The sequence below is a fragment of the Python bivittatus genome, unplaced genomic scaffold, assembly GCF_059951505.1.
Source record: "Python bivittatus isolate LINGU-HERP-01145 unplaced genomic scaffold, Pbiv_v1 ctg000700_np1212, whole genome shotgun sequence".
NCBI classification, from domain to species: domain Eukaryota; kingdom Metazoa; phylum Chordata; class Lepidosauria; order Squamata; family Pythonidae; genus Python; species Python bivittatus.
This window is the reverse complement of record NW_028277098.1, coordinates 33,921,067-33,939,869: the sequence shown is the minus strand read 5'-3', so window position 1 is coordinate 33,939,869 and position 18,803 is coordinate 33,921,067. Positions and strand designations below refer to the sequence as shown.

General features: G+C 36.6%; 1 protein-coding gene across 1 annotated transcript in view; it reads left to right on the top strand.

Moving 5' to 3' along the window:
* MSH4 (mutS homolog 4) overlaps window positions 1–2,319 on the top strand; it is a 65,235-nt gene extending 62,916 nt beyond the window's left edge. Inside the window, exon 20 of the mRNA XM_088154129.1 lies at window positions 387–2,319. Within this exon, the coding sequence (XP_088010255.1) occupies window positions 387–575 (189 nt within the window). The 3' untranslated portion in view covers window positions 576–2,319. The remainder of the gene's footprint in view (window positions 1–386) is intronic.
* The last annotated feature ends 16,484 nt before the right edge of the window (window positions 2,320–18,803 follow it).

The window sequence follows — 18,803 nt, the reverse complement described above, 5'->3', positions numbered from 1 at the left end:
CCCCAGGATTGGAGTACTGCCATTATCATGGCAATATTCAAAAAAGGGGATATGGGTGCTCCAGCCAACTACTGCCCCTGTAAGTTTGTTGAGTGCTGTTAGCAAACAATTATAGGATTTAGACAGAGACAGAAACAATTTGGGTCAATGAGCAGGATGGTTTTCATCCCAACCATTTCATTTCAAATCATGTCCCACAACATCTTACTGTAAAGTTTAGCTGCAAGAATAGGTCTGCACTATATGCAGCTTTGCTTTCTCATCTTCTACAATGGTTTAATCAGTTAACGTGAGAATACAACTGAAATATGTATACTTGGATAATTGACATTGTGAGAATTATAAACATTCAGATTTTAATATGTGCATGTCCTTTTAAATAACAGCAGCAGCAAAGAACTGATCCTGAAATATTAAAGGAGAAGGCTATATATCACTTAGCAAATAGATTGATTCAGACTGCTCGCAACTCTCAATTGGATCCCGACAGCTTGCGAATATACTTGAAAGGTTTGAAGAAAAAGTATGAAACTGATTGCATTGCTTCTGAACAAGTACCTGCAGATGTCAGATGACCATCAATAATGTATGCTCCATTCTGAAGGATTAACTAATGCAAATATGACTAGAATTGAAAATTATATATACATGACCGTTATTTTTTTATGTCACTATATTTCTGGAGTATTCTTTCTAATATACAGTTGATATATATTAATTGTACAGTAAATACATTCTTAATTAAACTGAAAATATTAACAAGAACATGTAATGAAATTATTAATTTAAGAAATTCCACAAAAATTAAGATTAGCTGAGAGCTTTTATTTACCAAAGGTCTCATCTGTTTTTAAAAATTTCATTTATCAATCCATTAATGTCACTTAATAAAATATGCAGTATTAGACAAACAAAATAATTATTCTTTTTTCCAGAAGTATGCTGAGAGAGAAAGTGAACAAAATAACAACAACAATTTGCTAGTCAATTTATCTGAGACTTAGAGAAATCTGTTCATTGTTTGGCTATCTAGATGGGTTGACTTAAGAAATTTATCTCTATTGTTTTCTTCTTCCTTTTAATGTATTTCTTATGAAATTTATTTTCTTGTATTAATGATGATTACAGTATATTCTATATTATATGTAAAAGAAAAACGTAAACAAACCTGAACATTTATATAATGTTCATATTATATAGTCTTAGTAAAGTTGGATTGTCACTGTACTATGAGCTTCATCATTCTCTATAAAGCAACTTTTTTACATCTTTGCTCTAAATTTTGTAGAACTATGGTTTGTCTCATTTCTCTCTCCTCCCATACTTCGTATAGAAATATTGACTAATAACATACTTTTCAAATAATATGTTTAGAAGGTATTTATTGAATATATTGTATTAATAGTATTCTTTATTATAGTCATTCACCAGTACATCCTGAAGGTATACATTAGAAATTTGTGTGTTATACAGGTAGTCCTCGCTTAGCAACTGTTCGTTTAACGACAGTTCAAAGTTACGATGGCCTCAGTAAAAGTGCTTTACAACCTGTATTCGCACTTACATCACAAACTGTCACACACCCCCACAGTCATGTGATCATGATCTGTGACCTCTTTTACAACAGTCGTTCAGCAAATTACATAGTCGTTAAGCGAATTCCAGCAAAAAACTACCATTGGGGAAGCTAGATTCGCTTAACCACGTGATTCACTTAATGACCACTCAATTTGCTTAATGAGCACAATGATTCATTTAATGGCCATCATAAAAATGGCCGTAAAATTGGGTCCAGTCACATGGTGACTCGCTTAATGATCGCCCTGCTGAATGATCAATTTTCCAGTCCCTATTGTCATTAAGCAAGGACTACCTGTATATATAAATATCAGCAATTATGTAGAGGGAGATATGGGAAATATATTCAAATTTGCAAGTACAAAACTTTTTCATTCAATTGTTGATTAACTATTATACAGATAGACATCACTTAATGACCGCAATTGGAACCAGCAACCCCATCACTAAGCAATGTGGTTGTTAAGCAAAAGATCATGTGTCCACACCAGACTTATAATGTCACTTCTGCTGCAGTTGTTAAGTGAATCACCTGTGGTCATTAAATAAGACATCACATGACTACAACTTGCAATTTTACTGCTGGCTTCTCTATTGCCTTTACTTGTTGGAAGCTGGCTGTGAAACTTGCAAATGATGATCATGTGACCATGGGATGCTGCAACCATCATAAATGCGTGCCAGTTGCGAAGTGCCCAAATTGCAATCATGTGACCACAGGGATACTGTGATGGTCGTAAGTTTGAGGACCAGTCGTAAAGTTACTTTTTCAGCACCATTGAACTTCAAACAGTCACTACACAGGGCAGCCATTAGCCAATAATATACATACATTATATATTACTAGAGTTCTCAACTGAATTTAGACAATGAAACTGAAATTGACCAAATTATATCTCTAAATCACTAAATAACCATAACTCCCTAGGCAGTGTACAAGTTAGTTAACATATCTTAATGTGATCATATTGACCAGTCCCAACTGGTAATTCAGCTGTCTTGTTTTGAATTACTCAGTATTTCCAGGCCATTTTCACAGGCAGGCCCATGTATAATGCATTGCAATACTAATCTGCTGTTGGAAAATTATGAACTGATAAAAGGCATCCCAAGCAATTGAAGCAACTAGTGACGCTAATGGATTCAAGAATACCTAAATTATACATGTATTCATTTAGAACAAAGGTTCATAACTTGCTTATAATCAGAGACTTTATTTTTTAAAAAAACTGGTGATATGATTGCTCACTGTGGAAGACTGGAGAAATTTTGAGATGCAAAATGGGGGGAAAATCAGTTCAACATTTTGGGGGGTTATTGCTAGTTTGGGATGTTAAACTACTGTATGTGTTCTAAACTATTGTGTGCTGAGTTTTGAGAGTTTTGAAAGTTTTATTATTTTATTTGATTTATTAAATTTATATAGTTGCCCATCTCACATATGTGACTATGGGTGGCGCACACAATTAAAAATAACAAGTTCACCTCTTGAATAGCTGCTATTTACTCTTCTGATGTGCTCTGAGTGTGGTGGTTGCCCATGGTGGATGGCTGAGTGTCTGCTTCTTGCTGAGTAACCCAAGGTGTAACAGGAATGTAATGTAGAGACAGACTTTGGTTTCAGACAGCAAACTCACAATTAGGGAGAACTAACAGTTTGCCTTAGAAGTCGCTGAGCCAAGAGTTTGTACTTGGCTAACCTGAGAAAGGAACAAGAATAATCAAAGCCTTTCTACTGGTGATGCCCTAGAAGCAAAAATGAAGATGAATGGTGAGGAGTCTCGAGTTGTGACATATGATCTCTGTGGCATGTTGTCTTCCTAAAAACAACCTGGAATATTGAGTGGCAGCTAATGCAAGCTCACAGAAGTCCTTTTAAAAATATTAAAATATTGGAGCAGTAAATGGTCACATTTTAGCTATGAGAAAGGCTAAGGATTTATCACTTTAAAGAAAGAATGGTCTACAGCAAAAACTAACGCTGGAAACAATTCTCCATAAAGAAGGCTGACAAACAAATGAGCAAGTCCAGTGGATAAGAGTAACAACAGAAGATGCAAGAGACAGAAAAGGCATTCTGCAGTGCTGCAACTCAGAAACAATTTTCAGGGCCTTGCAGATGAAATAGACGATTAGTATTCAGCAGAAAAAAAAATAGACTCTATAGAACAATAAATAGGATGGTGACTCCTTAAGAGAGCAAAGAGGACTCGATGCTGTGTAAGAAGATGAAGACAAGATCCATGCTAGATGGTGACTTGCTACTATGAGAAATTAAAACATGCGTATGTTGATTGCACCCATCACCTTGGGAAGTGTACTCTCTGTCAGGAAAAGGGAGCAAGGAAAAAAGGGGGGGAAATGGAGCACAATTTAAAAAAAAAAAAAAAGCCAATGTAGCTACCCAAAAGCTTAGAGAAGTTCCAAAACTAAAAAGGACACCTAGTAAATGAAAATAGGGCTGATCACAATGAAAGAGTGCCTAAAGTCTAGATCTGTAAAGCTGCTGTCAGCAAAGGAAAAGCCCAGAATGAGATGAGGTTAGCAAAAGATGCTAAGAATCACAAGATGCTAAGAATAACAAAAGTGCTGCAAACAAAAGGATCAGTATACCAAGAAGGTATCTCTTCCACCAGACAACTGTGAAGAGCAATATGAAAGGATTGCAGGACTGAAGTTTGAGATAATAGAAACAAAGTCAGGAAATACTTTGAATGAGTTTAAATGTTGAGAACCATGAGGTTGGACTCAAATGGCCAAAAAGGCCTCTTCCATCTTTCTGATTTCATGACTCTATGATTAACTGCCTCCCCTGAATTAGATGAGAAAGAGAGAGAATTTCCATATCATCCACATATTGGTGGCACTTAGCCCTCATTTCTGAATAGCCTCTCCCAGTGGGTTTTATGTAGCTATTGAAAAGCATAGGACCTAAAATAAACACCTGAGCATTCCTCAGGATAACTCTCATAGGCTGAAATTATACATACACACATGCAAAATAAACTTAACAGTAACTTAAATAGCAATCTTATCATTGTTCCATACTTCAGATGGCCTATCTGAACATGTTATTCTATAAATATATAGAATATTTATATTTATAGAAATATTCCCATAAATATCAGAATAATATTAGGTAGCTATTTGAAATATAAAAGTAATATGTTTTCAGCCTATATTGTTAGGGAAAATGTATTTTAGGGATGCGTAGATAGTGGGTGATCTAGGAAGCAGATTGTACAGGAAGCAATAATAAAACCATTATGCTTAGACATCTTGGCAGGATTAAAACAGAAGCACCTTTCATATTGAGATATCATAATACCAGTATTTCTTTGAAATATAATTATGGCAAAGTAGTGCATGCAAGGAAAAGAGTGCAGCATCAACTGTTTTTGAATGTGAGCATGAAGCACACACCAATAATACAAGAGAAATTGGAAGTGTTAAAATCAGTCTCTCTTTTTACAACAAAGCACTGTGATTGCTGGATATATTTGCTGCTGGGGGAGGTTAAAGTTCATTAATTGTCTACAGGAAGAATTATAATACTTCAAGATTGAAACATATTTTACTTGATAGCACATAGAAGCTGAAGAACTGCTATAAAGCAGGCATGGAAAAATGAAATATTAAGGGAATATAGTGCCAAGAGGACATGTGGAGCAGTGTGTCATCTGCCTTGTGAGTGAGCCAGATGTCACAGTGTTAGAATAAAATGTTAATACAAATCTCAAGAATGTATTCCTAAATTCATAGCTTAGATTGGAACAGTACAACCAAACACAGTCAGAAGCAGCTAGGAATGGGATGAAGTATGTAACGATTAAGAAAAGAATTAGATTTTACATTATTACCATGATCAGAATATAGTCTTCAAATTGAGACCTTCAATTTGTATGTTAAGGGTACAATGTCTGCATCCTAAATTCAAGGCACATGTAAATGTTCCCAACTGAGCTCTCACCTAGCATAAACCAAAAAGAGATCTCTGTAACTTTAGAAAAGTTTGGACATCATGTGCTTTGAGACCATACCCTGGGGCCCTGGTACACAAGATAATTATGCATTATTTATTTATGAAGACTGTTTTTATTGTATTTTCATTGGTTTTTACCCTTATTTTTTTTGTAAACCGCCCAGAGTCGCTCTTTGAGTGAGATGGGCAGTGACTAAATTTGAAACATAAATAAATAAATACATACATACATAAATAATGGGAGCAGCCCTCTTCACAATATCTTTTCTTACCATCTGAAAGCTTGACAATACTGTTTCCAACTATTAAAAACAAACCCACTCTCCTATAATCCCTATAAATGTAGTTTGTATTTCGCAGCAAAGAAAGATTCCAATAGATGGTTCATCTATGGACTTCCCTTAGGCATTTGGTTGGCTGCTACAGTATAAACCTAGAACATAACATAAACCTAGAATATAAATCTAGTTTAGGATAGCATTTACTGTTGTATCCACTGAGGTGTCTCAGCAAGTGTCAGTGCATGGCTGATCTTGTCGTTGTGTGGAAACTAAGCAGGGTTGGATGGGAGACTTTCAGGGAATGCCAATGCAATAGGCTAGATTGGGAAGTTGGGTGAGAAATAGCCCAGATTAAGACAATGGTAAATCATTGCCATAAGGTTGCCAAAATAACCAACATACAATATGTGTATCAGTAAAGGTACCAGAGTCAAGCTTGACTGATAGTAGACATTACTTTATTCTCTGTGCTCCAGTAGTTAATTCACAGGTACATCATTTGTAGTATCCACTGGCAAATACAGTTCTCAAACTGGATGGATTTAGATGCATAAACGCTTTCATGTTATCCACATAAATATTCCCTTCAATAGATTGTACTGTGATGATGCTTCTTCTTGGTTCTTAAGGAAAGTTGAAGCATGCCTATATAAAAATCAGTTGGCTTCCATATTTTTAAAATTCTGTACAAAGTGTAACAGGGTAGACTCATACGTTTCATAGTTGTGAATGAAATTAATATACAGTATAGCCCATAAAATGAAATTTCACATTTTTAATTCACATTAAATTCACAACTATGAAACGTATGCTAATGAAACATAAGCTAAAGTTATGAAATAACTTCTTCAGCACAAACGAAGTTGTCTTGCTATTCCCTAGAAGATATTTAAGCTTCAAAAGAAAATGGTTTTGACAAATGCTATCCATGCTCTTTTTGGTTACAAGGATACAATTATCCAAGGGACAAACTAGATTGATACTATCTTTTGTTAGGAAGGAATATATTACTTTTGACAGCAAATCTATTCAGTACACCTTGTTCCAATGAAGTCATAAAAATTGCAAGGTAACCAAACTATGAAAAATGGTGTGTCTTGGTTGCTTTTCTCTAATATGTTCAACTAACAATAGTGTCAGAAGAAATGACTTTAAATCTTTGTCCTTTGAATATCTTCCAGGACACTCCTGAGATGTAACACTGGTCAAAAACATTCAAGGAAAAAGATTACAGATGTAATCATGGTTTAATACTTACATAAGGCTATAAAGACTAATCATGGGACAAATAAATTGCCTCCTGCAAGGAAAAGAGGGACTAGATCAGGCCAGTCATTCCCAAATTCCATGCTAGGGATACTAGAGTAATACAATTGATTTAAAAAATTACAGTGGCTTGATATATTTGATATTAAAATCTCAGATCTCCTTCTATCTCTTATGTTCTCTGTCCACTTTTATGCAGAAGCTAATCTCAGAAATTGATTCCTTGAATAAAACACATTGCCTAGAACTATTACTATTATACACTCAAGATTTATAAGCAATATAAAAACATTTGTTACGGAGTTTTCTGTTTGAGTAACTTTATTTTTCCTAAAATTAGGAAAGCCTCTATTGCTATCAGCCATGTTTCTTTTCATTCTGAAAAGAATGGAAACTCATGGAAACTCTGTGAAAGAAAATGTTCCATCCATCCATCCATCCATCCATCCATCCATCCATCCATCCATCCATCCATCCATCCTTATTCATTCATGGAACTTTTGGGTAAAACATAGTTTCTTAATTAGATTTTATATATTGGCAGTTTCGTGATACTGATTATAAGGGAACCATTTAACAGTGAAAAGGTAAAGTTTCCTTTGAGTTTAGCTCAACTCCAATGACTACATGGACACATCCATATAGTCCCTATTCCAATATGGAAACAGTTTGCCATTTTCTTTTTCTGGGATGTTTTTCAACTTCTCAGCCTAGCCCAAAGCTTTCGGATTTCCTAGTGGTGTCCTGTGTAAGTACTAACCAGCTCCAACCCTGCTTAGCTTTTTCAAAACCCTCTAAATATTCCAACTTTTTAAAATTTGCAAAATAATTAAAAATCATAGGATAGGGCTGAACCATTACACTAATTACAAAAACATTCAAGCTTTAGTATTAAATACTAAATTTAATGTCCACCTAAAGCAAATTGCTGTAGAGTTTAACTTCATATTACCTTGACATTTGATAAATTGTACATGATGCTTCATCTGTGGGTCTCCCTTTCACATTCCAAATAAAGCAAGCTACTGTGCCACTTTTATATGGTCTTTGCCAGCTCCCGTTTCATTGCTTTTCCTAAGTCAAGGTGCTGATATTAACCTCCCAAACTGTCCATGGGACTGCAGTATCTGAAGAATACCACTTCCCTAGGATCATCATCTGAATCCTGATCTATACTGATATACAATGAATGGTGGCTTTTACATCAATTCAGCCACTGGGTAATAATGTAAAGTATGTGAATGATGTAGATCACATCTTAAGCATCATTTATGTAATGATGCCATTACGCAAATGATTCAAATTACATCATTTCCATAATGTTAAATGAACTGATGTTATTATTTAAATGACAAAAATTATGTGAGTGTACTGATAATGTGGTCCCCATGAACACAAGTCTGCAGATGACTCAGCACCTACCTTAGTTTCTTTCCAACACCAAGCAAAATCATACTTATTCTCCCACCCTTTAGTATATTAATAGGTAGTTTATTGGCTGGTGGGTTGGACACCTTTTTTTGCATTTTACTTGAGGATACAGTATGTCCAAAAATCAGACTGCAAGTAAACCAAAACAGTATGCAAGGAGGTTTTGTATGAAGGCACCATTTTCAGGAATGAACCGTAATAGACAGTAGAGAGTTTCATGAAAAGTTCTGGAGGACCAAAATGTACATAAGTTCTTCACAGCTTTGGCTTGCAAGAAGGAAGTCAAGAAGAATGACTGCAAAGGACTTCTGGACTGGTACCTTTAATCTCAGTACAAACTCGGTTCTTACATTATATCCATAATGCAAAAACCTTCTTCCTGACTGACATTTAGAACCATGTGCCATAAAGTTGGTTTTCCAATGTGCATTTGGACACAATGGCTAGCTACAAAATCTTTAAAATCATAAGGCTAGTTAAAATCATGTGGCCACTTAAATTGGACAATTCAAGGTTTTGTTTTCCAGATTTATGAGCCCTAAGTAACTTTTCTTTTATCTTCTTATGATATTCTGCTGAAATCGTCTTGTGTCCTCTAGCTAGAGTTATAATGATGCAATGAATTTCCATGATACGTGGGCAATGTAATGTTGTATAAAAAGGAAACATGTCTGCTTTGCCCGGTGTAGAATACATTGCATGATGTGTAAAACCACATTTAATGGAAATTATTTCAGAACAGATTAAAAGAATTGTTGACTGAGGATGCAGCTTTGTATTGGAATGTGTATCTGAAGAGTATAGGATCCTCTATTTTTTACAAAGATAACTGATACAGTAAAACTCAGCTGGAGATCAGCTGGAAATCTCAGTTGGAGATCATAGTAAGATTTGAGATGCTTTAGTTATACTCCAGCTTGTTATTTCCATGCACTCTTAAAATGTTCCTGACAGTTGCAGTTTTTGTAAAATTCAAATACTGGCTGTTAACCAGAGCAAGGTAGAGGAATCATATGATGCCTAAACTAAAAGATCTGTACGAGTTGCTAGTTGCTTTCTGGACACAATTTAAGGTATTGGTATTAACCTTTAAACTTCTAAATAACTTAGGAACTGACTCTCTGAGAATTTGTCTCAACTGTTATAAACCTCTGCTTGTTAAAATTAGTAGGAGAAGCTCTTTTAAAAATGTCCCTGCAGGAGTGTCCACGGGTATAGTCAAAAAAGTCAAGATGGCAACCATGATGGTGCTATCTAAGTTCTGCCCTACATCCCTGTGCCCCTGTATCTTCAAATAGAAAGACAGGTATAACTGGAATTAACAGTAAAATAAACAGCCTGCTTTCGTAATGCTTACACATAGTAACAGTTAACCAACCTTGGCCAATCAGATTAGGACAGCCAAGATATATCTCTTTCAATAGACTTTTAATCTTTAATTAGTTTTAGACTTATTTTCATTTAAAAAAAAAACTTTTCATTTTCTTTTTGTTGTTGTTAATCACCATGAGTATATGGTCAAGTAGAAAGGTACAATGTAAGTAGAAAAACATAAAGTCTGACATTTCCCACAAGCATGGTAGGGCAAACAGGTTGCTTATTTCACTTTTCAAATCACTGATTCATCTGCTTTTAAAAATCCCCACTTTTATTAGGAAAGATCCCAAAGGCTTACATTCCTATCTGCTTTCTGAAGTTATAGTTCAGGGCTCCAAACCATTTTTTTTTTACTGATTAAGGCACCAGGCTAGAAAGCAGGAGACGGTGAGTTCTAGTCCCGCCTTAGGCATGAAAGCTACTGGGTGACTTTGGGCCAGACACTCCCTCTCAGCCCAACTCACCTCACAGGGTGGTTGTTGTGGGGAAAATAGGAGGAGGAAAGAATATTAGGTATGTTCGCCACCTTGAGTTACTTATAAAAATAATACAGGTGGGATAAAAAAAAAAACTTGTGGATGATCTCATTAAATAGATGTGGAGGTGGGACTTGCTGTCCACACAACAGCATTACTTTATCAGAATGCAGTCTGCAGTCCTTTCTAACACCTCTGCCCTGGGTTGCTATTTTTGCATATTTTGTTCTTTTGAAGAAGAAGATGAGTACACTTCCAAACAAAATTTTATGCTGGCCCACTTTTCTGCTAGCTCAAGAATTGGTGGATAGCACTTTCAGGTTGGAAGAAAAATGATGATAGAATTGGACTTGTGAGTTCAGAGTGCAGAAATGAGGCTTGGGACATAATCCCAAAGAGGAAATAGGTTCTAGTAGCAACAGAAAAATATTAATCCATTCCAAAAGATACAGGATTTTAGAGTCTGCTCTTACCACTATAAGATTGTATTGGCATTGCAGAAGATTGGGTGAGGAGGGTGAGATTTTTCACTTCACATAAACAGGTTAAAAGTAGTTTACTGCTTTTCCCAAATCTAATTGTACTGAGAAAATCCAAATATTCCTTTGTTCTAGAACCAGCCTATCATCTATCATCTATCTATCTATCTATCTATCTATCTATCTATCTATCTATCTATCTATCTATCTATCTATCTATCTATCTATTCATCTATCATCTATTATCATCTTGTTTTCATTTGGACATCCAAATGTCACCAAATAAGTCAAGTTCAAGAGGTCCAAGATAAACATTTTCCTTACCTTTAGTTCTCTTGACATATTTACTGTATTTCCTGGGGACCAGGCTACATCCTGTCTCCAGCCCATGGATTAGATGTGCTTGAAACTTCCTTAGCTGCATCTGTGTTAAAGTAGCCCTTTCCAAGGGCTACCTCAAGATACGTAAAATCTGCTAGCCTTTCTCACCAAAGGAGGGAAGTCAGATGGCTGCAGTAGCATGAAATAGAGGCAGTGGAAAAATCATCACTGAGGGCAGCAAATTTCATGCAGTACAGTTTTCTGGGGATTAGGTATGGGTGGTCAGCACTACAACTTGATAGTGGGAAAGGCTTCAGTGTATGATGTGAGGAACAAGAACCGTAGGAATAAACATGAAAGTCCTCGTATTTTTCTTGGCAGAGGTGCTGCACTGACCCAGAGAGAGAGACAAACAGTAGGAAAGATAATGGCAAGGAAACCATCCATTTATGGGAGACAGAACGTCTTATCCAGGACCCCTGGAAAAATCTTTATACAATTCCTAGAAAACAGTGTTACAACTAATCAATTAGCTTGGGAAATTATTAAGTGTCGTTATTGTCTCATTCAGATCTTTTCCTTTGATTTATTTTTTCAGTCATGGATGTACACTACATGATAATGGGTCAGTTCTAAAATTAATTTAGCCTTGGTATTCTTCTGTAAATAAAGAGAATATTTACTTTGCAGGAACAAAAATTTTGTAGTGTCTGATAATGATATTCACTGTGGTTGAGATAATTTAGACATTCTTGCAATACATTCTCAGAGGAGACTGCCATCAGAGGATTGTAAAAGAAGCCAACATTTGCTTATAAAGCTGTGATTATTTTTGGACAGTCTGCATGAAAAGTCTTATACCACCATATAGATGGTATAAGATTATTTTTCTCTCTCCCCAGAAAGGAAATTTATGTGAATTATGAGCAAATATCATGTAAACAACAGCAATAACCAGCACAGATGCTTCCCATGCTGGCTTCTGAAGCACAATGCTCACTCATTTGTGAACAAACTCCTGACAATACAGATATGATAACATTGTTGAAATCAACAGAAACAAATGTGCCATTCTTTGTGGGGGACCATCCTATTATAATGAATAAGATATGCTATCCAGATGATAGGGGGAAAAACCCCATACATTCTTGTTTAGAATATAAACTTGAGAAAAAGGAGCATGATTGCAAAGAAATAAAATATGAGATTGAGCAAAGCTCCCTACTGTTGGTAGTCCAAATGCTGGAATGGCTACAAACAGGTAGACAATCCAGATGTTTAAAAAGCAAGCCATGCCTTCACTTTGCAGCATGCTGGTACTTATAAATGAAAAAAAAACACACATGAATGAGGGTTGCTCTACATGGAAAGATATTTGTGCTGATCCTCTAATGTGACACATACCATCAATGGCAACATTTTAGCTGGAAAAATTGCCATATTGTTAAAACAATTCATTGACATAGAATCAGAAATGGCAGTATCCAAAACCTAGTAGGAGAACATTTCAATTCCCAAATGTTTTTGTTACTGATTTCAAAACAGTCATCCTTGAGCAAAATAATTAAAAAAAGGATTTTCACTGCAAAGCTGCTGAACTTCAGTTCATAAAGAGATTCAGTTAGAGAGCAAGTTGCTTATGGCACTAGAGGGGTTCCTTAGCTATTCAAATGCAGTAATGCCAGCATCATACCTAAATTCTGATTTGTCCCTCACTGTAATTCACCATTTCCCCCTTTTTCTTCCTCCCCCAAACAATACCTGCATGTACATATAAAGAAGTGTACTTGTGCATCAGATGAAATGGACAGTAATCTCCAAAGGTTTAGGGTATAATACCTGTGTTAGCCTTAAAATGTCATAAGGCTCTTCAGAAACAAAGCAGGGAACAAGTGCCCATGGCCAACACCATGCCTGCATCTGCCCTGCTTCTAACACTCACAGTCCAGATGGACTTTGATCTCTACAGCAGCTCCCTACTAGTTTTCCAAAACCACTCCTTATGGTGCAGTGACCACCGCCACAAATCTTATGACACATCTTGGGATTTAAGACTCATTAAACAAATGACTTCTAAATGCAAACTATCTTCAAATGACCACCCTGAATGACTTGCCAGTCAACAACATATTGTACGAGCCCAGCCCATGTGCTTAATTTATGGCTTAGTGTGTTAGATAAGCCCAGAAAATTAGGCCAAACATGTAACTACCATTCAGTTGAATATAGATGAGCATATAATGCAAACACAACTATATACTTCTGATCATTCTGCACCCAGAAGAATTTGTCTCAGCTATGAATAGCCTTAAACAAGCTATTAAGCAGTATGGCAAGGAAGGAAGGATTTAAATTAATGTAATTAAATTAAAGTTAGTGAATTGCTGATTTCAATCTCTTTCATCCCACGTACAATATGGGATAATAGCACTAATTAATCTTCTAAAATTAACATTCTAGAGCACAGTTGAGATGGGAAGTAGTAAAAGTATGAGTTGCTTCTCAGAACTAATACAGAATCTCCATAGCTTTGTTACTTGATCCATTATGAATGTGTGTGTGTGTGTTAGTGTAATAAATGCATATTTTCAAATGTATTTATACTCTACCTGTCATATTGCTACATTCATTGGAGAGGACTGTTTGATTGTAATTTACATATTCATCAGGCTGGGTTTATATATCAAGAGGCAATGGTAATCATATCCAGGCTGCCAAATTCCAGGTGGCTTCTAGGTTGTAATACAAACACAACTATATACTTTAAAGATTTTTATTTTAATATAAATAGATTAAAGGGGATTAAAGATTTCTATTTTTTATTTTTTTGCTGCTACCTGGTGGTCATGAAGACTTTTGCATCCAGATATGGTCAGGTAGTCCATTGTGTATAAATATCACCGGACTTGAAAAACACTTTGCCTTCCCCTCCCCTCCATGAAGGACATGAAAAGATACTGGTGGGAAGTCTCCACTGGATGAGTTGGGCAGACCATTTCTATTCAGAGAAGGAGCTCCTCTGGGCCAAACCCTGTAGAGCTTTATGGATCCAAACCAGCACTTTCAAGTGCACTCTAGAAGCTTATCATTAACCAATGCACCAACTGTGACTTGGATTCACTAATATACAGTCACATACAGTGTGCCTGTATATCACACAAAATTATAATGCACCTTGCCTGTTTTTGGGTTAGCATACTATAGTGGTAAACCCAGTTAGTACAATTAATAAATCATGGTTTAAGATTTAGCATGTTATGCAAGCAACTTTAGCACAACATATGAACCTAATCTGTTACAAACATAGGTTGTCTTTGTATGCGTCAATTGACTCCCCCATATCATCAAATCATATTGCAAGTGTGGAAGATGAAAGTGAGATTGGCTGGGCAGAGTATTCACTGATTAAGAAAGGGATATATAGCTCATACTAAGAAACCTCACCGTAAACACATTGGGTGGTAACACCTAATCAACCTGGGCTGATCTCAGAAAGCTAAGTGGGTCAGACTTGGTTAGGGCTACCATATCTGGATAGCTACTAATGGCAGCAAAGAGCTAGAATACTTGGATGGGAGAGCTTTAAGAAATCCCAGGACTAGATTGAGAGGGAAACAAAGAAAGAAGCAAGCAAACATAAAACCCTGGAAGAAGGCACTCTATTATTGCCAAGAAAACTATGCAGATGTTTCTATGAAGTTACCAGATTCAAGCTTGACTTAAAGGAGGCTTTAAGAATCAATTACTGCCAGTGATTAACAAAATGTATAAAAGGGACTGCGTGGTCCCTTTCTCTACAAATGTTGGTCTGAACGTTTCCCCCGCTTACTGATTTTCTTATCTCAAAGTGAGGCCTATAAATATCCACTTGCCCAGGAGTGTATATGGGGAGATAATATGCAGTTCACAGCCACCTGTACCACTAAATTGATAACATGATTTTTAGCTTCCCCTGTTTACACTAGTAAGCATTTAATTAATATGAAATCGCATAAGGCCCTACCATTCAGTTACTTAAAATGTTTTGACTGACTTGTACAAATGTTTGTTTTCTTGAAACTCATACGGGGAAGACCTGCAAGAATTTGAGAAGCAGATACTAAGAAAGATTATTTAACCAGTAAAGCACAAAAAAAAAAGGGGGGGGCTTTGCCTCCTCCTCCTTTGTTAGACAGAATTCAAAAATCACACTGAACACTCAAATGTCCTGATAATTTCCTGAATAGAGAAACTTTTATATAAATAGAACATGATAATATAGCACTGATGTGTGCAAGAGGAAATGTAATGATTTGGATTCAGGCAATCTTAATTATTGCATTATTGAAATTATCAAATGCAAATTATTGCTTAAATGCCATTGATTTCAAGAGAACTAAGTTCAGCCAACTTAGTGTCCTTCCTCATTAGGAACTTACAACATCTTTATCACATCCAGCCATTGTTGAGGCCATTTAAAACTGGTCCTCACTGCTATTTTATTAGCACAACCAGCAGCATCCATATGCATGATTGTCAGTGTGGAATCAAAACACAGGACACAAATGCAAAATAATCAAGGCTTCACTGCAGTGTTTATTAGGCAGTACATACTAGAGGGGGACCCCACCAAGGGTTAGTGGGAGGCACTCTCCTGCAGGCAAAATGGATGCCCTGATATTTATACAGTTCTACAAGAAGGGGAAGGGAAAAGAACACATACACATACTGTACATATTCATATTCATATGATGATGCAAGCATACTTAAATAAGCAATACTTCTCAAGTTACTTTCTGCCCCTGTTTTGTCTGCTATCTACAAGGACAGGACAATGGCTATCTACAAGGAAAACAAAAGTATCTCAGAGAGGAAGAAATAAATTAGTTCAAGGTGCCAACTGCCAAGAAGAAGACATACTTCCTTAAGTTGCTGTGGGGATGTTTGTGATAAGGAGTTTACAACCAGCCTAGTTCACACCAGCTTCAAGGGTGCTGCACATTCCTTTATGTTTCAATTTTATTAAGGCGATCCCATTCATCTGAGGCCTCTACAAACTTGCTCCTTTCACCCAAAGGTATATTTTCCTCACAGTCCTCCCCCCTTTTGACCTCCAGAAGGTCAAATTCCAGGTCAGACTGGAGAACTAGACTGAGCCTTACACTCTTCTGGAGGCAATTGTTAAACAGACCAATTAAACATTGTCCAGTACACAGTAATAAGATTACAACAGCCAGAAGAGCTATGCATCCTAAATTTCTCAACCACCCAGTATCAAGCCAATTCCATAGATTACTGGAGGGTTGTTCAGTGGTTTTTTTTGCCAGATCCCTTAAATCTTCCACAGTGGCTTTTACATGTAAAGAATTGTCAGTCAAGTTAAAGTAACACATACCTGGAAATTCCTCACACCCATTTTGAATAGCACAAAGTCAATGGCCAATCTATTCTGTAAGATTGCTGTTCTTAATTGTTCCTGCTCTTCATTTAGGAAAGCTATAGCATTTTTCAAGAGCTGGTAGGGAAAGGCATGTCTTTTTGTCTTCACAGCCAACCACTCGCACACAGTTGGTCCCTGGCAAATTGCCCTTGGTTTCTACCCTGTATAATGCTTGATTGGTCCACTGGTGTTTGGTGGATATGGACTGGAAAAGTTAAATATGATTAGGAACACCATCCTCTATTTTATTCATGTGAGAAGAAAAAGATCATACAGAACTTTAAGAGAAAAACTACAAGCTAGAAAATGGAACTCCAGTCTCACTTTGGTTGCTCAAGAAAAGTTACTTCAACTTCTGTTCATGACTGTTTGTCAGTCAGCCATGTGCTTCTTCCCTACGATCACAGTGAAAAATGAAAAGATTTGTTATGTTACTTTAACTCATATCTTTCCATTTTTCAATAATAAATAGTTAGAAAGCAAAGCTCACACCATAATGTATTTGTCTGGTTTTGGCATAGCATCTAAGGTGAACCTAATCAATTGTGGGTATTTCACATGGCTGGCTGACAATATGCACAACATGGCATATTGTATGAAGCATGTCCCAATGTTACTTGATAAGAATCTAGACCAGTCTTGTCCAAACTTGGCCACATGCTGGCTGGGGAATTCTAAGAGTCCTCATCTTAAAGTGGCCAAGTTTGGACAACACTGATCAAGACCATCAGTCCCCATCATGGTGCTCAGGGCTAACAAGATGCCCATCAACGTATTTCTTGTTGTCTTTCAATTTTATGTTTTAGATCCTTTTAATTTTAAAAAAATGAATAGGAAGCTAGTCTGCAGAAATGTAAACTACTGGCTTCAGTCATATCTTGTATTTCCAACAATCCCTCAAGGCCTCACATGGACCCCAGAGGCATTCTTAGAAAAAATTAAATTGTAGATAGCTGCAGATTGGGCTTTTCCACCATGACAATCATTTTGATAGGAGTGCCTGTAACACGCTCTTAAAATTCCAAATAGGCCAACTAGCCCCAAAAGGCCCTGACTTACTACATGTTACTATTTTTTAAAAAAACAGTTCTAAAGATACAATGGTTTAGAAGTATAGCATGACATAAACACGTAAGCTGAAAGTTACATAGCTGTTTATTGCCTTATGGCTATTGTCAATATTTTGAAAATAATTTTTAGCTCAGCCAGTTAAATTTTAGTAACTATATATTTTATTGCTAAAATTTCTCAGCAATATGATTTGTTGTTTCTGATTATACTTCATTCTTTTTCCAGTTAGTTAACAGGCTGGGTTCACATATCATATAAGCCATGAGGCTGTGAACTATAATTTGTTGAATAAACCACAATTGGTTTCCTAAAATATAGAGCAGTGTTTAGAAACCACAAAAACTATGCCATGCCTTGTGTGGTGTTTCACTCCATATTTGGAGCTGAAGAAAGATTTATCTCTGTCCTTTCTTCAGGGAAATAGGCAGGGGAACAGAAAATTGTGTTGGCCTGAACAACTGAGACACAGTGTTTCAGCTCCCTGGCACCAAAGCCATTGACTTCAGCACTTAGGTAACTGCGTGAGCATTTCCCTTCCCCTCTCCCTACTTTTCATCTGCAGAGGAAACTTGTGGCCCCTGCTATAAACAGCAACAGCAGCAAAGGGAATTCCAGCCTTCTGATGAAAACTCGATGATTTCTCAAATGCACCAATAATCCACTTATATTTGAACAATTCCCCATGTTGCAGTTTAAAGTATTATCAGTGTAGTAGCCATAAGGACTGTAGCAAAGGTCAGGTTGGAAGAAGGCAAGGTGTTGTTGTTTTTTTTAATTCGTTCAGTTGTGTCCGATTCTTGGAGACTGCCTGGACAAGTTCCTCCAGTTTTCTTGGCAAGGTTTTTCAGAAGTTGTTTGCCATTGTCTCTTTTCTAGGGCTGAGGGAAAGTGACTGGCCTAATGTCACCCAGCTGGCTTTGTGGGTGGGACTAGAACTCACAGTCTCCTGCTTTCTAGCCCAGTGCCCTAACCACTACACCAAACTGGGTCTGTCAATTTAAAGTATTATCAGTGTAGTAGCCATAAGGACTGTAGCAAAGGTCAGGTTGGAAGAAGGCAAGGTAACGCTGAATGGTTGTATGTCCAGTTAAAGCATATCTCTGTCACGGTGCCTGCCTTCTG